Raw genomic sequence first — 23018 nt, 5'->3', positions numbered from 1 at the left:
CTGTACAGCACCCTGCAGGAGAGCAGGGCAGCCTGGCATTGCTTGGGTGGAGGGTTGGCCCATGGTTTGAACCTGAATCATTCTGAGAAGGCTCTTCCAGAGCCAGGTGGCAGGTGAACAGCAGAGGTAGGGGAGGACAGAGGGACCAAGAGGGGAGTAGTTTCAGTGCATTGAAATGTGCATTGGAATTCAGATCCCCAGAGATGCCTGCTGGAACAGTAGCCTGGTGGCTACAGGAAACCTGGCTGAAATGGCCACGGGCACCTGCTGGTCCACAGGCTCAGTGTGCCCAGGACTTCATGGAATGCATGATAATCACTCTGGCAAAGCTGGGGAGTAGAGGAAGGCAATCAAAAGTGAATCAGTGGTGGCCACAGGAGCTCCCAGTTTGGGAGTACAGCCCCAGGAGCCCCCAGGGTGCTGCCAGGCTGGGGCTGGGCACACAATCCCACCTGTGTGCACAGGGATGGGAGCACAGGAGAGGAGAGGTGCAGCCCCAGAGCCCCCAGCAGTGGCAGTGCTTTCCTGCCCCACTGTCCCATTCCCTGGGCACAGGCAGGAGCAGTGCTGCACTCCTGGACCCTGCACTCCACCAGGGTTGGGTGGGGTTTTCCCTGGATGGAATGCCCTGCCACCACTGCCTGGATTCATGACATCCTACGTGACATTTGGGATGCTGAGATTTGAGGGTGCCATTGACCATTACACTGTCCTTCCTGCTGACATACCACATTCTTTTGGGAAATGGATGCTCCAAGAATATTTTCCTTTACAGACCCTGGAGCCCAAATCCTCCCTGCTCCAGTTACTTGTAAGCTTTCAAACCATTCAGCAGGATTTTAAAATGTAAGGAGAGGTTTTAGATGCTTTAAAAAGGAAGTAGTGAATATTTGTAAACTACAACCAAACATATAAAACAATATTTCTTTAGTTCTAGCTAGAAAAGTAATTCTATCACCTCACAGTTCAGTTTCAGCTACATTCAGGTCTAGGAATCTCCACATTCTTATGTAATGCCTTAAAGCAGCAATAGACATCAAAACAACAAAATTAAATTTTACCAAAAATAATAAAAACAAAAAAAGATTTGGTTTCTTGATTCCGTGTTCAGTATGTAACCTGAGCAGGGTCCCTTACACCTGCTGCTACGGTTTGGGGGTTTTTGGCAGTTACTTCAAGAAGTTTTGTTTGTTTAGGAAAAGCACCAATTCACTGTAGTTCAGGTTTGCCTGCAGCTCCCCAGCAGCTGCCCGCACACTGGCTGCTCAGCAAGTGGAGACTTCCCAGCTCCAGGCTAAACAGGAATAATGCTCTGGAGGATGAGACTCCCATCTCATCAGCGATGCATAGAGCTTCGTGTGCTGGCTAATTAAAGCTTCGTGTCCATCATTTCCTACTAGGAATCACTGTTAGTCCCTTTACAGAAGTTGCCCTGCCAGGTTCTTTGGTTACAGACATTCCTCGGCTCTCCCAGGCTGTCCCTGGGGAGGGACAGGCCCTGGCAGCCCGGTGGCCGTGCCCGTCCCTCTCCCACCACAGCAGCGGTGCTGTGCATCGTTACCAGAGAGACGAGGGGCGCTCCAGTTTGCTATTCACAGGCAAAGTAATCCTTGAGTGGGGAGAAGAGGTGCCGGATGACAGGGACGCTCCACGAGCCCCCCAGCAGCTTCTGGCGAGTCCCGCGGCCCATGTTGGAGACATCCGTGTAGGGCAGGGGGAAGCCAAAGATCCTGCAGAGAGAGGGCACGTGAGGCAGAGCAGGAATCCCTTCCCCTGGGCAGCCCTGCTCCCAGGCCACCCAAAGACAGTGAGCACCAGGAGTCTCCTGTGGGGAAGGGATTCAGCTCTCCAGCCCCACACAACCCGAGCAGTTCTGGCTGTGGCTTCCACCATCCCCAGTGCCCTGAACCTTGTAGGATTTTCTGGCAGGGCTCCTGTGCCTGGGCATCCAGCCTGCCTCTGCTCAGTAGCACCTCTGCATTCATTGCCCCAGGGCTACTCCATGGAGATAGGACTGAGTATCTCTGAGTCATGGGCTGGGCACTTCCCTTACAATCAGACAGATGAAAGTCCAACAGCCATTTCACATGACAAAGGCTTGGAATTGTTATTTTACTTACAAATGCCTTTAGCTCAGTGTTAACTCCAACAAATACTGGCAATTTAAATATAAGCAAGCAAAAATATTAAACCCCAGTCCTGTGTTTACTGGCCAGAAGCATCCATGATGCAAAACCTTCAGGTTCTGTCACACATATTTGGTGTGATGGACTGCTTGTAATTGGATTTATCTGCTCCCAGTCCTTCTGCTGTGTTTTGCCGTGAATTCAGGGGGTGAAGCGTGGAGCAGGGTGCACTCATGCTTTGCCACAGCAGCTGCTGGCTGTGGTGTGAGCTCCCCCACACCACCCACCACAGCCACAGCAGCCACTCAGTTCCCTCCATAAACCCACAAGCATGGCACTGACTGGGGCACAGGGCTGCCATACAGCACCCCACATCTGCCTGGGCCTGACCCCACAGGCAATCAACCTGTGCACCCCAAGCCAGACCCACCAGAGCATCCTGAGCAAGCCCAGCACTGCTCCCTCCAAAACCCTCAAGGCCAGGGCAGGGGATGCTGCTACACTTCTCCCCCACAGTCTCATCTTTGCTCATTAGTGAGTGCATTAATTATCATGTGCACATCACTGCAGGGAAGCTGCCCCATGCGGAGCTGTGGCTCCTTGCTCCCAGGAGCTGGGCTTAGAGCCAGGGAGACAAAAAAACTCGAAAGGGCACTACAAAATAAACCAAAACTACCGTGAGAGATGCAAGGACAGCAAACTGGTTACCTGTCCATCCCAGGGAGGTTGCCCCAGAAGTAACGAGCTCGGTGGGCAGCTGATATTTTGATTGCATCAATCATAACTGGGTTACACTGCAAGCCAAAAAGAGGGGAAATAAAAGTTAGAGGAAATGTTAGCTTGATTCTCTCCTGCATGAACAGCCCTTCCCACTGCACTGCAGGGACTTAAAAGTGGTCAGCAAGTCCTGAAAATGTTGTAGCTCCCACAAACCCTGTTTCACACCAGAGGACAACCTGGGTGGCCACATGAGCTCCCAGGCCATGCCAGCAGCTATTGACCATCACAGTGTGCCCAGTGCTGGTTCCCATGAACTAGGATCAGCCTTTAATGTGATTTTACACCAGTGGTTCCTGCTGACCCACAACCCATCCTGGCTACCACAGAGTTAAAACTCCTTCCCACTCCCTGACCCCCCCTCTCCCTAGAAATAACAGGCATTGCTGGGAACAGATGCTTTCTGCAATGCTGGCAAAACCCCTCCCCCAGAGGACTTGTGCTTGGGCTTGACCTGATGAAAGCCAGAGGGGAGGATCCAGAGCCAAGACTGAACTTGATTCCTTGGCATGTGCACCAGGCAGGGGGTTTTCCTGCATCAGGGCCACAGGAAACCATAGCCAGACCCTCACACCTGGCACACCCTGCACAGCCCAGCAAATGTCACCTGCTCCAAGGCCTTTCCCACAGCTGTCAGCAATCCCTACCTCCAGAAACCGGGAAATGTCCCTCTTGTCGTTGATCCTCATGGCCACCACGTTCTCAAACATCCAGAAGAAGGGTCGCTCCTCGCCTGCCTTGGGACGGGCGTAGTTGAGCAGGTGGTAGAACTCGAAGAACAGCCTGCCAGTTCCTTCTGTGGGGAAAAAGCCCAGCAGCAGGTTGGTGTGATGGTGTTTACAGGAGTCTTAGGATGAGGGAAGAGACAAGAATGTTGACTCCGTGATTCAGAAGGCTCGATTTATTATTTTATGATATATATTATATTAAAACTATACTAAAAGAACAGAAGAAAGGATTTTATCAGAAGGCTAGCTAAGAATAGAAAAGGAATGATAACAAAGGCTTGTGACTGATCAAGACAGTCTGGACAGCTGGACTGTGATTGGCCATTAATTTGAAACAACTACATGAGACCAATCACAGATCTACCTGTTGCATTCTATAGCAGCAGATAATCATTGTTTACATTTTGTTCTTGAGGCCTCTCAGCTTCTCAGGAGGAAAAATCTTAAGGAAAGTATTTTTCATAAAATATGTCTGTGACAGGTTGGCACCAGCATGGACTAAGGGGCCTGGCTGCCCTCCCCAAGATGGGTATGGAGACAGCCCATCAGCAATACAGCCCGGGGCTGAACCACTACCCATATGGTGGCTCCATGGCCAAGGACCATCCCAAGGTATGCAGCCCAGCAGAGCAAAGCAGCCGTACCAAACAGAGCCTTCCTGGTTGGATTGACAAGCGAGACGTCGTCACAGGGGCTTCCACCGATGACTAGGTCAAAAGGACCCCACTCCTCAATCTACAGAGAACAAACAGTCCAGACTGTTAGGGGATGCCACAGAAATGGGTCTCTCTTCCCCATGGGGCAGGGCACAAACTCATCCCAGTGAGACTCATGTCCCCACAGTGCCCTGTCCCTTGGGCTCCCACAGCAGCAGAGCTCACATTTCTCTTGGTTATGTTCCTGACATCGCGCACGTAGGTGATGTTGCCCTCAGGCCGCACTTTGCCCGCAGCCATGGGGTTCTCACAGATCTCTGAGGCAATGTACTTCTCCACCTGGATGCCCAAGTCCTTCAGCACTGTGTACCCTGCCCACGGACAGAGGTCTGAGGTGGCACTGCTCTCTTTAGCCTCCAAGTCTCCCTCGTCAGCACCGCTCGATGTGGCTGCTCCTGGATGTCCTAGGTGGGTGTAGTTAAACAGAACTTCAGGGTGAGTCAACTTTTATTTGACCCATTCCTCCAGGCAGGTTTGCTCCCAGAAAGGAGAATGCCAGAGCTGAGTGAACTGAGCCAAACCAGTTGCCCTCAGGCACTTCAGAGTACAGGTTACTGGTGTCCCCACAGCTCTGGCTTCTCAAGGGAACCAGCCACCCCAGATCACACTTTTGGCATAGCAGGAACACCCGTGTGAGGTGCCCACACATGCCCTCCCCTCCATCCCTCCTTTCCTCTACAACCCTCTACAGCAGGAAAGGGAGACCCTGCCCTCATCCCTTTTCTGATGGGCATCTCCCTGCTTTCACCCCCTACTCCCCACCATGCTTTTACAGACAAGTTTGAGTCCATGGAATGATTCATCCCCAATGCCCTGTGCTAAGAGCTGCCCAGCAGTGCTTCCCTACTGCCTCACCTGTTGTCACCCCATCAAACAACGAGAGCACTCGAATTGGTCTCCTCTTCGCTGGAGGAACTGTTGGGTAGATTTTGGGTGCAGCCTGCAATGGAGACAGCCATGAAGCCCCAACCCTGGCAGTGTTGCATTATCCCATTAGGCTCTGAATGCAGCACCTCCACCTTCAGGAAAGCATCTGCAGGACCAAGAACCTGGCACCCTTGGAAAGGCTGGGTGAACAAGACCGAGGCAGAGGGAAGAGGAAATCCAGGTAGCTCACCCTGCCCTCAGTGACCCTCTTCCCCACATGCCAGCACACCAGGCTCCCTGCCCCAGCCCTTACATATTCCTGTCCCTTGTCACTGGTGAAGAAGTCCTGCAGGCGAGCGTTCCAGTCCTGCCGGCGCTGCAGCACGCCGCGGCTCTGCTGGGGCTGGCACATGTAGCAGTTCCAGGGCTCCTGCTCCTTCACTCTGGCTGACGTCCCTCGCCCCACCAGCACGTCCAGACACTCCACACAGAAGCACCTGCCCAAACCACAACAGCTTCTGCTTGTCACCCCAGCAACCCCTTTGGGTCACCCCAGAGTCTCCCCTGCCATGGACCAGAGCCCCCACCATTTTACAGGATATTTTTCCAGACAGTACTCTGGTTTTTAGAGCTGCTAACACAAGCTGGTGACCAAGGCATGGGTAAGTCTCCTGCCAACCTCCACAGGGCTTATTCAGGTGATACCTGGCTCAGTAAGGGTAGGTGGACTGTGTCACAATATGTTTCATGGCAGCTAACTGAGGAGAAGCGCAGTCCCTTCCCAGGCTCATGGAGGATGACCCTGCTTCCTGCAGCTCCCTGGGAATGATGCCAGGCCCTCAGCCCAGGAGCAGACATGGGGCTCACCTGCAGCAGCTGGCATTGCTGCAGAGCAGCAGCTCCTTGCCTGCGCAGCAGACAGTGCAGTAGGACTGGTACCCATCTTCATCATACATGTAGAAGTACTCCAGGAATCTATCCTAGCAAAAGGACATCGGGAGCAGAGAAGGACACAGGATCAGGAGCAGTGCTCAGACAGTGGAAAACACAGCTTTGCTCCATTCCCAGTACACACCGAGATTTTGGAGATGCAGTGTTTCAGTGTTTCAAGGTGGTGAGGACATGCTGAGGGACAGCCCCTCAGTGTGGAGGACACAGCATGGCCAGCCCCATCCTCTCCCAGGCTCCCGCTCAGCCCCAGCACAGCAGCACTTACCCTGCATGTCTGGCAGAGGCCCCCCTTGAACAGTGGGTGGAAGGTGGCCGGATTCCTCCTCCCACAAGACAAACAGCTATCTGTGGGACAGAGAGACAGAGCTGTGCTCACCCAGGGCAGGGAGCACCCAGGGCAGGGCCCCCTTACACCCCACCACAGGCTGCAGAGGCTGGAGCCGTGTCTGGATAAAGCCTGCCCTCAGAACTGCACCCAAATGGGGCAGGCCCTTGGAGCCACATCCAGATGTGGCTGTGGCTCCCATGGAGGAGCTGCTCAGCACCCCATCCACCCCATTCCCCTGAACGCCCTGTCCCCCTAAGCACCCTTTTCCCCTCAACACCCTGTCCCCCTCAACACCCTGTTCCCCTCAGCACCCTGTTCCCCTCAGCACCCCGTCCCTCTCAGCATCTTGTCACTCTCAGCACCCTGTCCCCCTGAGCACCCTGCATTCACAGCACTTTCCCCCCTCCTACATGGTGCAGTTGAAAAGGGACCCACAAAACCCTTGCTGGGCACCCCCAGCACCTCACACCTCTTCCAAGGAGAGACAGGGCCAGTGTTTACCTTCCAGCTTCCCGCTGTTGTTTGTAATGTCAGAAACCATTTGCTCTTTATAAATTTGAAAAGAAAGAAAAAAAAGACATTATCATTCCTTGTGTTACAAAGTTTAAATGCATTCTGCTTACATGTGCCTTATTTCTTGCATTAGAACTACTCCAGCTTTGCTGAGAGATTTTGGTGCAAAGCTCCCATCCTTCTACTGATGGAGATGTTGGAGCTCAGAGTATCAGCACATGCTCCAAGCTGGTGGGGCCCAGCCCATGTCTTGCAGTTGTGTTTGCTGGTGTCTTCTAAGGCACAAGTCAGCACCACCAGACCTTTTGCCTTCAGAAACCAGGCTCATGGCTCCCTGAGCCAAGCCCTTAGTCAGAATGGTTTCCAGTGCTCTTGGGGTGCACAGCCCAGGCCAAGCCACTCCCCAGCTCTGTGTTGGTTACCTCGGGTCTGGTCCTCTTCCACACGCTGCTCCTTGCTGCTGTTGCAGGGGTAGGTCTTCAGCCTCTTGGTGGGGGGACACTGTTCAAGGGACACCACCTCCTCTGTGCCATTCCTCAGCACCCCATTCTCTGCAAGGAAAAGGAACCTCCTCAAGGACAAGCCTCCAGCCTCAGGACTGGCCCAGGGCACCTCCTGCCAAGCCCTGCCAGGTCTCACCCCAGCTACAGCAGGACCTTTCCTGGCCACCTGGGTCCTCACACATAGCACAAGGCTCTGCCAGGTGTGATTTCCATGGGGCTTGGAGGGTGCATTGCTCCAGCTCTTTGCAGTGCCACTGAGGGTCACAGTGAGAAGCCCCAGGATCCCCCTGGGACTGGACTGGCATGGCCACAGCACAGGGTGAGCAGGCTCAGCCAGGGGCAGCCCACAGTGGCCACTGCCCATGCCAGCCCCCACCACCCCCCGGCAGCTGATGCCACCACCTCACCTGAGCCTTTGGGTGGCCGCAGTCCCTTGAGCCCCAGGGGCTTGAAGCCAGTGATTGCCCAGTCAATCATGGGCTTCAGCTGCTCCTCCAGAGACTCCCTGGGGCCTGTTGTAAACGTCTTCCCCGACCGGCTCCGGGCCACCTGAGGAGCATGGGCAGCAGGGGACAGGGGGACAGGGTGGTCTCTGTCAGGGGAGCAGCCCCAGGCCTCCTCCCCACCCAGCACACACACACACACACACACACACACGCAGGGTTTAGTGGCCCTGGGATGGTGGCAGCTGATGGATTCCCACTCTGGGCGTGCCCTTGGCCACAGCCCCGTGCCTCCATCCCTGCAGTGAGCCCATCTGTCCTCCACCAGCCCCAAAGGAGCCAGAAGCAGGGACAGCCCAGCCAAAGCTCTTTCCCAGATTCTGCTCCATGGCAAGTGCCAGGAAGAAAAGGCAGAAGAGGTGCCTGTGGGTCTGCACTTCAAAGGGCATCCTGCACTGCCCTGGGACACCTCTGGCCAGCCTGGCACTGCCCTGCTGCCATGATTCCATGATGCTGCCACGTCCAAGCCCTCACAGGGAGTCTGGCCTGGGGTTCTGGAGCCGTGAGACCTTGGAGCAGCAGCAGCTACCCCCAAACCCTCAGGATAAGCAGAGTCTGGCCCCACAGCTGCACTTGGAAACAATCTCAGCAGTGAAAGGAGGGTTTTGCTGCATCCTATCCCACTGGCCCCCCAGCCCAGCTGGCTCATCTGGCACCTCCTCACCCCTGGTGTTTACCTCCAGAGCGTGGTAAATGGCACGGCGGTAGGACACCAGCTTGTTGAACGTGGAGGAATTGAAATGCTGCCTGAAGGCCATCAGTCCCACCAGTTTGTCTGCAGAAACCTGGGAGAGAGCACCAAGATCCCAGCTGTGAGATGGGAATGCCCTGCTGGGCCATTTCCCCCCAGCACTGTGCAGTCCCCAGCTGCAGCACTGTGGCCGCAGGAGGAGCCCGGTGGCAGCTCTGCCAAGAGCAGCAGCATGACAAGGACGGGTGGGTTGCACCCTCTGCCGGCACTGCTGGTGTGACACCAGCACAGCACTTCCTCCCTCCTGCCTGCGGCGTGGGAGGGGTTGGTATCCTCCCTCGATATAGGAAATATCCTCATTGGATATTAGGAAAAGGTTCATGGCACTAGAACACACTCCCCAGGGAAGTGGTCATGGCAGGAGCCTGACAGAGCTGAAGGAATGTTTGGATGACACTCTTAGGCATATAGTGGGATTTTATGGCTGTCCTGTGCAGGGAAGGAGTGTGACTCAAAGATCCTTGTGGGTCCCTTCCAACTCAGGATGCCCTGATTCTGTGAGGGGCTCTGAGGGGACATCCCTCCCCAGGCAGGGAGTGACAGGGAAAGCTCTGGAGCATGGACAAAACGCTGTGAAGTGGCCAGGCAGATGTCCCCATGTCTGGATGCTGTCACCAACCTACCAGTGATTAGTTACAGACACCAGAGCCATGAGAACCTGCCAGGGCCTGGCCATGTTTAACACTGGGAGGGGAGGCCTGGGCAGCTGCAGGAGCACATCCACCCCCCACTGCTAGCCTCGGGAGTGGGGCAGAAACGTGCAGGGAGGGTGTTTTGGGCTGGGCCAAAACAGAGTCCAAATTCTCTCTTACCTCAGAGAACTTCCCGTCTCCAAACCACTGCACCCAGCGCATGCCCGACACCGCCTGGCGCTTGGCCGTGGCTCTGTGGGACACGACGATTGCAGGCCACCAGGAAAAACCTTTGATCTTCCCCCAGACAAGCTCCCCAATTCCAAACTCCTTCCCATCCTGAAAGCACAACACAACAGATCAGCCAAAACTCCCCATTTTGTCTGGGAAGTTATGCAGGAGAGCCCTGGAGCACAGGGGACAGCCCTGGTGTGTCACCATGTGTGTCACACACATAGAACCTCAGTGCAGTGATCTCCAAAAACTGCAAGCCCTCCCTCAAGCACAAGGCCAAGCCATTCCCCCCTGGCAGCACCATATCCCAGCCCTGATCCATGCTGAAGCTTGGTGGGGAGGCCTGTGTGTGCCAGCCCATGCTGAGCCCGTGCCTGGCACACGGCGTGATGCGTGCTCTGTCCTGCACAGCCCACCTGGCACCGGCCCCGTGCGTGTCCACTCCTGCCTGCCCTGCCAGGGTCTCTGCAAACACACCAAGGCTGTTCCCTGTGTGCCCTCCTTGGCACAGAACAGCCTCTTCACAGGGCTCACAGCTCAGCCTGTGTTGTGTGGCTGCACCCCAGGGAGAGGACACCCACCCACCCTCCTCTTGTGCCTGCTGGGGAGAGCAGGACATGTGGCAGAGCAAAAAAACAGAAGGAAAAAACGAGTCAAGAATTGTGGTGTGACCAGTCACAGGCCACACTGGGTGCTGTGCACAGCAAGGAGCCTCACACGGAGAAAAGTCACCTCTCTGCCTGCAGAGCCCTCCTTCCCAGCTTTGTTCTGCAATTACGTACTTAATTATGCAGCAAGATGCAATTGCCCAATTCCTGCAAGTCTGGGGCCCTGCCCTGCGGCCCGCAGGCACCAAATCCTGCTCTGCAGCCCCAGCAGCTTCAGTTCTCTCCAGCATCCCCGACAGAAATGTTTTCTGCACATGCAAGTGCCTGTCTGAGCAGGGCACAGCACACTCATGTGTGTCTCGGGGGGCCCACGTGTGGCACCAGTGGCAGCTTGGCAGGGCTGGTCCCCAAAGCATCCAAGCCTGATGGATGGAGACAGCCTGGCACCACCAGGCATGCAGGGAAGGGTGGACAGGAGGAACAGCACTGAGGTGTCCAAGTTAGTTTTGGGACAAGTCACAGAGGTTCATCCTTGCCCCACACCACCCTGGGTGCAGGAGCAGAGCTCAGCCCCTCTGTACCTGGTACTCCAGTGCCATGCCCATGTCTCTGCTCTCTGCCTCCTCGGCCCCCAGGTCAGCAGAGCTGTTCTGGCCCTCCTGGGAGCTGCTCCCCGAGAGTGTGCTGCTGCTCTGGGATGAGTCCTGCGAGTCCTCCTCCGTCAGGTCGATGGTCATGGGCGTGGGTACGGCAGAGCGACGCCTGGAGCTCTGCATGGCAGAGGCAGGGGAGTGTGAGTGCAGCAGGGAGAGGGACAGGGGGAGCAGAGACCTGCCCCACATCACCACCATTCCCCACATCACCCCAGCCCTGCAGTGGGGATCGGAGAGGGGGAGCCAGGGAGTGAGGGCACCACTGCAAACATTAATAGAGAGCCTTTAATGGGGGCATCTGCACCATTTGCTCTGCTTTTACCTGACAGACCCAGAGCAAATGGTGCACCACTGCCCCCTCCCATTTTGCTGTCCCAAATCCACCCCAGGGCACTCAATGCACCAAGTTTATAGCAGAGGCAAAATACAGCACAAACACACCCCTTCACAGGGGAAACTGAGGCACAGGGAGGCTGCACCATCTCTGAAGACACCTGACCAGGGCACAGCAGCAGGGCAGGTCCCTGGAGCCCAAGGGGAGCCCCAGGGGAGCCCTGGCCCTGGCAGACCCTCACCCGCACGGGCGTTGGCAGCTCCCTGAGAGGCTCCACGCTGCGGGCTGGGTCCTTGAGCCGCGTCTCCTGCCGGGTCCGCCCTGCCTGCAACAGGAGGCACAGGGTGGGCACCTGCCTGAGGCTGCTCTGCCCCCCAGCCCTGCCCCAGGGCTGCACCTGCTACCCAAACACCCTGCCACAGTCTGTGCCTCATGGGGCTGAGCACCACAGGCCGTGCCCTGGGGAAGGTGAGAGGAGACAGATGGATGCTGGAGCTGCCTTGTGCTGAGCCCCTTTGGGCAACTTTGTGCTCCACAGCATCTCTGCAAGGCTCAGGAGCCCCACTGCTGCAGCCCACTGCACCCAGCATGACAAAGAGCAGGAGCCACAGCTGGGAGGACTGGGATGCTGGGAGAAGCACAGACCGTGGCAGAGCACCCATCCCAGGCATGGACCCATTACACACCCTGGATGCCCTCACACTCCCATGGGAGCTCTTCCCACAGCAGCACCCAGGGCAGCCTTTCCCTGGTGGTCAGAGTTACAGTCCAGCCCAGACCTGCTGCCTGCACCCAGCATAGCAGAGATTCAAAATTAAATGAGATTTTGCACTGAAGAGCCCCCAAACTAAACAGTGGGAAAGATCAATTTTCACCCACTGGATTTATGGCTCTTTCTTTTGGAAGCTGCCTCATCTCAGGCAGATCTCCAACCTTGGGGTTTAATTCTAACTCAAAACAATAAAGCTAGAAGGCAAAAATGCTTCCAGACCCTGGAGGTTTGTCAACCTAATCAACAAAAGAGGGTGGGTGAAATTGGGGTCCAGCTCACCCCAACAGTGGGAGCCATGAGGTGCTTCAGAGTTTCAATACAGCCAAGACTTTAAAGAAAATATCAGCACATTTTATTAGGCTGCTGCAACATGCAATGGGCATTGCTGCATCCCACACCACCCCCTCCTACTGCTGTATCATGAGAAGCAGGAATTTAAAAATTAAAACATTACGCTGTGGGTATTGCATTCATCACTGGACTGCTCCTCTGGCACTGAGCACTAGAGAAGCTCAGAGGGAAAGAGATGAAGATCCTGGCACCAGATACCACCCAAAAACACAGCCCCCAGAAAGCACCCTCGGTGTTCACTTACCCTCTGCACTGGCAGATCCAGTGGCCAGGCCAGGTCGTCCTTGGAGAGGTCTCCATTGCTGTCCTTCTCCTTCTTCAGGGGCAGCAGCCCCAGGCCCCTGGAACCTGAGCAGAGCCAAGACAGAGCAGCCTCAGGCTCTGCAAGCCCACCTGCCCCTGCATGCACCAGCCTCTCACTGCTCCCATATCACAAACTGGAGACACCAAAAGCTCATCTAAGAGAAACGTGGCTGGGGGCAGAGACAAGTGGCATCCCCAGGGCTCCCACTGTGGCATCACAGCCCCAGATCACCCACCTGTCCCTAAAACTGGGAGGGACTAGCACCAAGCATGAGGACATTCTTATGTACTCCCTGGGTCCTGAAAGCTCAGAGGCACAAGGAGGCCACAAGCCAGCTCTCCCAGGCTTGTCACCAGGTCATTTAAAGCAGGACCTTGTGATCCAAGAGGTGGGATTTGGGAACCCTGACTGGAGAATCCCAGGAGCATCAATGCAGCCCCTCAGGCTGCAGGGGCTCCCCTGCTTTCCTCACTCCATGGGGGTTAAACTATTGAGGGGCAGAGGCAGCATCCCAGTGTGGCACCCATTCCCACAACCACAGCATGGCCTGGGTGTGCTCCTGGATCACAGAAATCCAGTGGAGTCATGGGGGACTCTGGGCACAGAGCAAGGCCTGGGACAGAGGCTGTGACATCCCAACCGGGTGCACCCTGGAGTACTCTGGGCTCAGTGTGTGACCCTCACCTGGAGTGCTGGGCTTCCCATTGGCCTCCAGGACAACGCCAGGTGCTTTGTCCCCATTGATGAGGATCAGCTTTGCCCTACAGTCTGCCTCATCCTGCCCGTGGCTCTTCTCCTTTTTTATGGTTGCCTGTAGAAGCCAGAATGGAAAGGAAAGTCAGCTGTGCAAGGAAGCCCTGGGGAGGGCAGAGCAGACAGAGTTGAGATCCTTAAGCCAGCTTTAAGTTTGTACCCTTAGCAGAGAGGTCTGACTGGAGATGCAACTAAAGTCCTGGGAAATAAACAGCACTTGCACATAAATGTGGTGGCCCTAAAGGTCAACCAGCTCCATCTAAAAAAGCTCCCAGATGCAGCCCACTTATCCTTAGGGAACACCAGGTTTTGCCCCAACATCTGTATGCTGGTTCGGAGCTGCCCCAGCCCGCTCTGACAGACCCTGTCTGGAGGAGAGCTGCACTTCCAGACAGGGCCACCCTGAAACCAGGGGCCAGCCCACCCCCGGGGCCAGCCCACCCCTGGGCCACCAGCCTCCTGTGTTCCAGCTGCCCAGCATGCCCAGAGGTGGGTGGGCTGTTCCTCAGCAGCAGGACAGGCAGGCACAGCCTGCCATGGGGGGCAAAGTCCTGGAGCCTGCATTAAACTCTCTCTGTAAGAGACAAAACTCCTCCTGCCCCTGCTCCTGGCCTCAGCTGCCCTGCCCCAGGGTGAAGGGGCAGAGCAGGGGGCTGAGCATGCTGGCAGCCCCTGCCCTGATGCCCCTGCAGAGCTGGGGCTCTGCTGCCTTCCCTTGGGTGCCCTCCTTGGCTCCTGTTTCCTGAAGTGGAAGCTCCCAGCCCTCCCAGAGGCACTCGGATGCCATGAACTGCTGCCTCACTGCCGGGCTATGGGTCTGTGCTGCAACTTGCCCCTCCAGTCATTTCAGCAGCACAGTCATTTCAGCAGCACGTAACTCAAGAGCTGAGAAGCTTGCAGGGCTTTGCCTACCTACAGCCCTGTTAGGAAGCCAAAGGAACACCCCCCTCAGCCCCAGAGACCCCAGAGAGACCCCAGCTCCAGCCCACCACCCCTTCTGTGTCACTCTCACTCTGCATTGCCTCCAACCACTGCCCTAACAATTGAGATTTCTGCTTTGAAATCATCTGTCAGCACCTCCGACAAACAAAGACCAGTTGGAGTTTGATGTTTTGGACGCAGAGGGCAGAGTTAAAAACCTGGTAACGCTCAAACACAAAGGAAAGCAGGTGTCCAGCACCCACCTCCACAGTGAGAAACCTCAGTGCACACACTGCCTCCCCCCTGGACAAAGGGAGGAGGAGAGGAATGGCACCAGACACTGCAAATCCCCCACAGCTGTGTGCAGAAATCCCTGTGCTGCAGCACATCTGCTCCAGACCCAGCAAACAATTCCTGGGAGCTGCCCAGACTCGCCGCCTGCCCCCGGCCCAGGCGGATGGTCCCACATGGCCCCGGATGCTCCAGGATGCAGAATCCACCACGGCACAGCACAGCCAGGTCAGGGCCAGCTCCTCCTGCTCTGCTCCCCCTCCCCAGCCCGCAGTGCTGCAGAGCAGCAGCAGCCAGGCCTGGCAGCAATGCTGCCACCAAAACCAGCAAAACTCACCAAAAAGTGAATGTCCCTTGGGAATCCCTACAGGGAGGCTGCCCTCCCAGCATGAGGGTGATCTGAACCACAGAGTACAAGGAGAAGGAGCTGCATGAGGCAGGTAAGATTCAGGGAGGACAGAAGCAGGCAAGGATATCTCCCAGCCCTCCCAAACATCTGCACCCACAAAACTCCACTGGGACTCTCAGACGACCTCTGCATTCATTCCTTTGTCAGGAACCTGAGTCCAGGAAGTTCAAACTTGCACTTCAAAATGGCTTTTCCTTCCTCAGCCCCAGACTGCCTTATGCCCAGCACACCAGGCAAGGGAGTGCTGTCAGCCCAGCACTGGGGAAGTGAAGGGCTGAGGTGACAGTGACCAGGTCTTGCCAGGACTGAACACCTGACGGCCCAAGCTCAGCTTTGCTTAGGGAGCTCCCACATGGCCTTTATTCCAGTTATAAAGTGGGTAAAAAAGGGTTATCCCTTTGGAAGGAACTGCTTGCTAGCAGAGCAGAGAGCCACAGGTCACAGCTCTGTGTGTCCATGGCACGGCCACAGGCCCTGCCATGAGCTCAGGCACGTCAGCTCCCTGCTTGATTCCCTGCTTGCTCAGTGCCCTTCTCAGCTGCACTGCCCAGGATCGACTGAGGACATCACCACCATCCTCTGACGGGAAAGGGAACAGCAGACCGTGGCATTAACTGCTCATTAAAGTGCCTCTCCCAAAATCCTGAACCTATGCAGCACGACTGCAATTCCCACCCCTTCTCCTGCTGTTTGCACCAAGTGCTGAAGGCACAGGAGCCCATCCTGCTGCCCAGTGACCACCCAGGGTCCCCTGCAGGAGCCACATCCTTGTGAGCTCAGCCCCTCCTGCTCCTGAGGAAGGCTTGGCTCTTTGTCCTCGCCTCCCCTCGCAAAAACACAGCAGCATGTGCACTCAGGGCATTAATAATCAGAAACAGAGCACTGCCCTCGCATGGGCTGGCTCAAGAGAGACCAACCCTGCCGTGTTTGCACTGTCCAGTGCCCTGCAAACACAGTCATGCACTCCATGTGGAGATGGGAATCCATGAGGAGGCAAATAATGCACAATTCCAGCTCCATGGCCCAAAGCTCCCCCAGAGCCCGGCACCAGCAGCAGCCCCGGCACTGCCTGGTGACCAGGACGTGCCCTGCAGCCAAATCCCACCCGAGAAGACAATGAACCCGCTGACTCCACAGCCCGCCCTCATTTTGCAATACCAGCTTCTTTAAGATTTGCCAAACTGGTTAAAGACCATGCCACAGCATTAACTGCTTAGAGAGAATTCTGGTCCCTGCCTGGCCACGACTGCTGGCCACGCTGGGGCGGGCAGAGCAGGCAGAGTGGGCAGGATGGCTGGGCTCACCTGGCAGAGAGGGCAGGGTGGGCAGGGCTCACCTGGCCGGGCCGTGCTCTGGACTGGACCCCTGCCCCTGCTCCCGGGGCTGCTCCTCCAGCCCGGCCCAGGCTGGTTTCAGTTTTCCTTGCTGAGAAAAGAGGCCGCCCTGTTATCAGGTGCATGTCCCCAGGAGGTGGGGAGGTTTCGGACTTTGCCTCCAGACAGGGGCATGCATATCAAAAGGCTGGAGGGAAGCTTTACCCATGGCTGGGATGGAGCCATCGCCCAAGCCCTGTTTGAATAACAAAAAGAAATAAAGGACCCTAATGGCCGGGCTGGCTCTGGGCTGTGGTGCACACTAATGGCCTTTAAAAGTCTCCCCAAACCGAACATTTCCCTCTAATCCTGGGAAGAAAGGAGTTGCTGGGTTGGCAGTTCCGTAAGAAAGGCGCCGATTTCGCAGATGTGCTCGTTGGGAAGGGCAGGGGGCGAAGGGCAGGCTCCCCCTGCCCGCTTCCTGTGCCTGGCCTCTCTGCTCTCCCGCTCCGGCACTTCCCTCCATTTCCCCCGGTTTCCTCCTGCCCCGCTCCGCTCCCCCCGCAGCCCCCGGCGCCCACCCCGGCTCTCCCCGCTGCCTCGCAGCAAAGCTGGGTTAAAGAAAAGAAACAAAACACGAACCGGCCCCTCCTCTCCCAGCGCAGACCAGGCTGGAGACGTCTCCCGGACAGCCACCATCCCCGCCAACCGCTGCGGCAGCGGCTCCGGGCTCTTTACCATGTTCATCCCGCTGGGATCCCGCCGAGCCCCGCGGCCTGGGGCAGGGGCTGCGGGCAGGGCTGGAGGCTCGGGGGGCTCGGGGGGCTCTGGTGCACAGGTGAGGCCCGCTCGGAGGTGGCCAGGCTTCTGTCCGGAGTCGTCACCGCTTCATTCTCCTCCTGAACAAGAGGACCAAAGATGACAATGACACCTCGCTTGTCCCCATGGCCGTCCGTCCAGCCCCAGAGGTGGGGCTGGGATACCCGGCCTCACTCCTCCTCAGCTGATTAAAAATTTGGAAACTGAGGCAGGAAAGGAGAGTACCAGTACTGCTGAGGGCAGCACTGTCCAGCCATCCCCTCCTTGCCCTCTCCCGTTCCGAGGGAGGTCGTTGCAGGACCACCACTCGCCCCAGGACCACCACTCGCCCCAGGACCAGCTCTCGCCCACTCGCCCAGGGGTCCCCCCGCGCTCCCCTCTCCGGCCTGCCTGGGACCTGTGGCCCACGCTGGGGCCACGCCGAAGAGTTCATTCCTGCCTCTTCGCTGGTCTCCCCTCCCCGGAGGCTCCCCGCGGGCTCGGCAGCAGGCGGATGCCAGCACAGCCCTCCGGTCGATACCTGCTCCGGCCACCCCGTCCCTCCGGATCGGCCGCGGGGAGGCTTCGCGCCCGAAGCGCCGCCGGGAACCTCTTTTCCTGCCAATAGAAAGGGAAGATGCGCTGTCAGACACCCGACCGAGAACCGAAAACAAAGGTGTTCGGCCCGGGGCAGCAGCGCCACCGTGCCCCGGTACCCCCGGCAGCTCCGCACGGTGCCCCCGGCCTGGAGGCGGCGCTGCCCGGGACGATGGAGCCGGGCAGGGGACCCCGGCCCCCCCGAGCCACCGCTCGCCGTACCGCGAGGGGACCCTCCCGCCGCAGCCCTGGCTCAGCCCGGCCCGGCCCCGCGGGTCGCGGGGGTCCCGCACCGGCCCCGCCGTGACAGTGTCGGGACGCGCCCCCGGGGCTTCCGCGGGAAACTCCCAAAGCTGCAACGGGACCGGAGGGGTGGGCGGGACCAGGGGGACTTAGGGGACCATGCCCGAAGCTGTGGGAGCTGTGATCCCTACAACACGCCCCAGAGCCGAGTGCCGGCAACAAGTGGCCGTCGGGCCCACCACCCCCTGCCGCCTGTCCCAGCCCGCGGGGCGAAGCCGCGAGTCCCCGGTTACCGGGCACCGGGGCCGCCAGACCGGCCGGGGCGCTCCCGCCCGGCGCTCCGGTGCGCCCGGTGCCGCCTTCCCCTCCCGCCTCATTGTCCCCCGCCACGGCCGCGGACAACAAAGCCGCCCACGAGGATGTGCCACGGCTCCGGCTCGCAGGCTCCGGTGCCCCGGTCCAGCGCTCACCTGCGCCGCGGCGGGACGCGCCGTCCAGCGGGGCCGCGCCGCCGCTCGCCGCTGCCCGCGCCCCGGCCGGCCCCCGACAGCCCCGCGCTCCGATTACATGGCGTTTTAACCCTGCCCGTGCTGGGCAGCCCCTCCTCCTCCTCCTCCTCCTCCTCCTTCGCCGCCCCATGGCGGGGGAGGGGAGCGCGGGGCCCGCAGCACCACCGCACCCGCCGGGCCCCCCAAGCCCATCGGGGTCCCGCATTCCCCCAGGGCCCTCGTCCCTCGGCGCGCCACATCCTCCCCGCCGTGACTCCGCACCCCCCGGTGCCCCAATGTGCCCCATCCGCTGCCCCACATCGCCTGGGACACCGCCTGGCGCCCCACATTCCCCGTGCCCCGGCTCCCCGCAGACCCTCCCCGGTGCTCCGCATCACCCCCGCGGGGCTCAGCATCCCTCTCCGGAGGCTCCACGTTCCTCCGGTGTCTCACACTCTACCGGGGCTCCCCACCCACCCCCTGGTACCCGCCGGCGTCCTGGTATCACCTCCACTGCCCAGCATCCCCCAGGATTCATCATTTCTCCGGGGCTCGGCCCTCGGAGCCCCACGCAGCTCAATCCCCGAGGCAGAGGAGACTCCCTTGGCACCCCAGGGCCGGGCAGAGCCCTCGCCCACCGAGCCAGCTCTGCCCACCGGTTTCCAGCAGCATCCACACTGCCCCATGCAGCACAACCTCGCAGACAAAGCCTCACAAGTTTCACATTCAGTTTTTGTTTGTTCTTTCCCGTCCAGAGGCAAGGCACTTGCAGGGCTGTCCCGGGGCCAGGGACACAGCCCGCGCCTCTCCTGCCCCAGACAAAGCATCCGGAGTCCACGTGGGGCATAATCTTCCCTGCTTGCCTGTTATTACTTCTAGATTCAGCAGAACAGTGTATAACAGTAAGAAAAGCAACATGATTATCCTGGTGTGATAGAAATGAGCTTTCAAGGTCAGGAGGAAATCTTAGTTAGCCAAAGTGTCTGAAATCTGCAGGACCAGCCCCAGGCCTGTACAGCAGGTTCCCCCAAACCACACCTCCATCCCTGCAGAACACAAGCATGAAAAATTTGGCAGCAAATGTGAAAAATGCTCTGCAAGTGAACAGGAGGAGCTGAGAAACCCACTCTGAATAAGCCCCTGGGGATACTAAACATCGCCATTCAAACAAACATGCACCACATAAACCTAAAGCCTATTCGCAGCTCGGGTGAGTAGATTAAAACAAACAAATAGATTTTACTCCCATTTGTTTTCCCAGATTAAGGAAAGGGAAATGCTTTTGAGAGCTGTGCTCCTGAGAGTTTCCAGGGCACTGTGAGGGTGGAATCAGCCCTTCCAGCATCCACGGGTTCCTCTCCCTTTCTGCGGAAACCTTCCTGCTGCTGTTGGCCTCCCTGACCTGCCATCAATCTCCCGCCAGCCGAAACGCCCTCTTTCCCTCTCTGCCCTTCAGTTATCATTTAATTCAGGAGAGCAAGGCTCTGCAAACTGCTTGTGGGAAAGGTCTGGTACCAGACAAAGCAGCTCTGGCAGACAGTGAGCCACAGCCTGATCCTTTTCCTGTCTCTGCTACACACACCACAGAGAGATGCTGGGAGTTTATTTCATAGCAATCAAGAGAATGTGTACGTCATTTCATGGGAAACAAGATACCTTTACAGAGATTTTATACCCAGGCTCCTGCCACACATTCCAGGCTCTCCTGTTCAGCCAGGGCTGGCATCAGCAGTCTCTGTCAGGAGAGTACCAAAGCAGCTCCTTCACTGCTTCCCACCCAGCATAGACCAATGATGGGACACAGCTGTGTGGGCAAAGCTCCTCCACTGCAGGCCTGCAAGGAGCAGGCAGCTTGACCAGGGCTCATGTGAGCAGGGAGGGAGACCTGGGGGGTCCCTCAGCACCCCTGGGCACAAGCAGCATGTCCTCTGCACTCCGTGCCACGGACACATCCCTGCCCATTGGCAGCAAGGCTGGGCTGCTCAGCTTCTGCAAAATGTCATTCCAGCCAGAACCATTCCCTCATCTGGCTGTGCTCCTTTGGCTGGCTGGCATCTCAAATTCATGGAGCCAGTGACCCACCAGCTGAAGGAGACATTCCCTGTCACTGTCACACAGTTGGGACTGGCAACATCCATTCACATTGGAAGTGACTCCTCATTTTTCACAGGCTTCCCAGCAACCATGCCAGCTTTTCCACACATAACTCCTCACTCCCAACCCTGAACCCTTCACTGAAGGCTGCTCAGGCAGTGCCTTCTCTAAAATACACCTGGGGTATGGCACCAAGCCCAGCTCCTCTCTGTCCACCCAGATCTCTCTCTTCTAATTCCTCCTAAAATTCTCCTTTGTCACCCTGGCCAGGCAATTCCACTCCCTGCACAGAGCTCTGCTCTGGCTGCCACCACCTCCCATCTTTTGCTTTGCACCCAAGGGTTTGGGTTGGGACCTACTCCATGTATCACAGCAGCGTTCCTGGAGATCCTCCACAAATAAATAAATGTGCCATTACCTACAGCTGAGTGTAACCTCGCCACCTCCGGATCTTGTGGGTCCCAGGTTCCACATCCCAGTAATGGCTGAGCACTTGTTTAGTCTTCTTGCAGGCAGGGAGGAGCACCAGCACCATTAAATCAGCCTGGACAGATGCAAGCTGGGGCTCAGAGCAGGAGGAACTTCTCTTTCCACCGAGGTTGGCAACAATGCTCCTGCTGTGCTCAGGCTTTGGGGCTCCCATGTTGGTGTACACCCAGCTCAGAGGCTCTTTCCCAGCCCACAATAATGTCATTCTCACTGCACAGCATTCTTCACTGCAAGACCCCATCAGAGCACGTCCCACAGGATGTCTCTTCCTCTTCCACGAGTATCTTCATTGTCTGAGCCCTCACCCCAGCCTTGTGCTGGCTGCCTGCCTCTCCACCAGCTCCACCAGTGCTGTTCCATCACAGCTCTCGGCAGCTCCTCACCACAGCTCCCCAGAGCAGGTCTCCTGTTCCTGGCACCTCTCCTGAGTCTGGGGAGAGCTGTGCCACTCAGCAGGGCTCTGGCTGCTGGAAGCAAGGTCTGTTCCTGTTGTGGGAGAGCCTCATCCTGCTGCCACATGTGGGAATACAGCCCCAGCCTGCCTTACAGCTGGGCTAGCTTTTCCCATCTGGGGGGAATTGCTGTTTACACACAGATAGGAAATGTTATCCCTCCTACAAGAAGTTTCTAGCCCTTCCTGTGGGCTGGCCAGGCCCACATGATACAAACCTCTAATAAAAATAAGGTTAAAAATAAGTGTCATCCGTGTAACCAGAACATCTAGAAAGTCTGCAGCTACCGCCTGCAAACTTCAAACGCCGAGGCACACAAAGAAAAATCTTCAATGCCTCTCTAACAAAGCTGGCCACAAAATCCTCTTTTTCCTCGAAAACAGGATACGCCTGCTACAGCCTAATCTGAAGTGACGAGGCCTCCCCAAACCACCCTCCTCAGCACATCCACTTTCATCAAGAGGAGCGCTGCTCCCAGGGGGTGGCTGCCTGCAGAGCCCCCTCCCTCCAGGCCAGCTCCAGAGCTGCTCTTGCCTGCCCGGGTCAGGGATTATGGTCCCTGCTCAGGAGCAGAGGAGCTGGGGGAAAGAGGGAGTGTTTTGCCTGTGGCTGCAAGGCAGGAGTGTGCCAGAGCCCAGCAGTGGAACTCCCAGCCCTGCTCCACCTCTGCATGAAAAGCTGGCAGCTAATTGTTCTGCCCGGGACCAAAGGCTGAGGAGAGTGATGGGGCATTGAACTGCAGAAGAAACTGAAATCCTGGTCTCAGAGATCTCATTTATCCCGGAGGACAGAACTAACTCCTCAGAAGTTTCAGCTGGGCAGCCAGGAGGAGTCACAGCATCCCTCAGACTATATCTGGAGATGTTGTCTTAGTGCTTCCATCCCAAGGCAGACACTGCAGGTGGGCAGAACATCAGAGAGTAGATGGGCTCTGACCAGCTGGGTGAGAGCCCCCCTGGCTTCTTCACACACTCTTGCCTTTTCCAGGCCTTTCTCAGGCTGGCAAATGCAGGCAATGTTCCCCACTTCAGCTGCAAGGCTGACCTGGGAGCAGCTGTAAAGGGCTGGGAGAGCTTGGCATAGATAATGGCATCAGAGAACAGGATGGGGACACCCCAGGATGTGATCTCTAGGGAACACATAATAAGGAGTAACAGTCTCCAAGTGCTGAGGAAGCTTTTCAGGTTTGACGTGTGAAATGAAACTGAAAAATGCATCTCAAGTAGGGCACATGGATCCTCTGCTCCGTTTGGAGAGCACCCTTTTCAGACTTCCTGTGTGTGTGTATGTCCCCGTTGCTCTTTGGCTGCTGCATTTGCTTTGGTATTTATGGTGAACAAGGGCACATACCTGCAACTCCAAACTGCTGCCCTTGGCCTGTCCTCAGCTCTGATGAGTCCATCACAACGCGCTCTGCATGAGAATGGCCTGGCAGGAGCACCCATGGGCTGATGGCTGCCTGCACCCCTACGGCAGCCCTGGGGCTCTGCCCGCACGCTGAGCACCATCCCCCGCCAGA

The 23018-nt window shown here is 57.2% G+C and overlaps 1 protein-coding gene across 1 annotated transcript; it reads right to left on the bottom strand.

The window, feature by feature from the left end:
* Positions 1-1370: 1370 nt before the first annotated feature.
* Positions 1371-17085, bottom strand: DNMT3B (DNA methyltransferase 3 beta). Its single transcript, XM_059480840.1, has 19 exons — positions 16981-17085; positions 13336-13462; positions 12592-12695; positions 11466-11549; positions 10819-11007; positions 9576-9734; positions 8690-8797; positions 7912-8058; positions 7429-7555; positions 6995-7039; positions 6431-6510; positions 6082-6194; positions 5528-5711; positions 5203-5287; positions 4513-4658; positions 4276-4366; positions 3551-3699; positions 2835-2920; positions 1371-1730 (listed from the first exon to the last, which is right to left on the bottom strand). Exons 1-19 carry the CDS (start codon positions 17083-17085, stop codon positions 1589-1591), a joined length of 2271 nt encoding a protein of 756 aa, XP_059336823.1. The 3' UTR covers positions 1371-1588.
* Positions 17086-23018: the final 5933 nt, after the last annotated feature.

This window comes from Ammospiza nelsoni, chromosome 12, assembly GCF_027579445.1.
Source record: "Ammospiza nelsoni isolate bAmmNel1 chromosome 12, bAmmNel1.pri, whole genome shotgun sequence".
In the NCBI taxonomy this organism is placed as follows: Eukaryota; Metazoa; Chordata; class Aves; order Passeriformes; family Passerellidae; genus Ammospiza; species Ammospiza nelsoni.
The sequence above is the reverse complement of the archived record's forward strand: the minus strand, read 5'-3'. Positions and strand labels throughout refer to the sequence as shown.

Bases quoted from the DNA above. Each gene is read 5' to 3' on its own strand.
- DNMT3B (XM_059480840.1), bottom strand. From the start codon at position 17,085: ATGAACATGGTAAAGAGCCCGGAGCCGCTGCCGCAGCGGTTGGCGGGG. The intron at 11,008-11,465 runs GTGAGGGTCTGC...TCTGCCATGCAG, and splicing joins AGCTGCCAACGCCCGTGCGG to AGCTCCAGGCGTCGCTCTGC. The intron at 5,288-5,527 runs GTAAGGGCTGGG...TCTCCATTGCAG, and splicing joins GTGACAAGGGACAGGAATAT to GCTGCACCCAAAATCTACCC.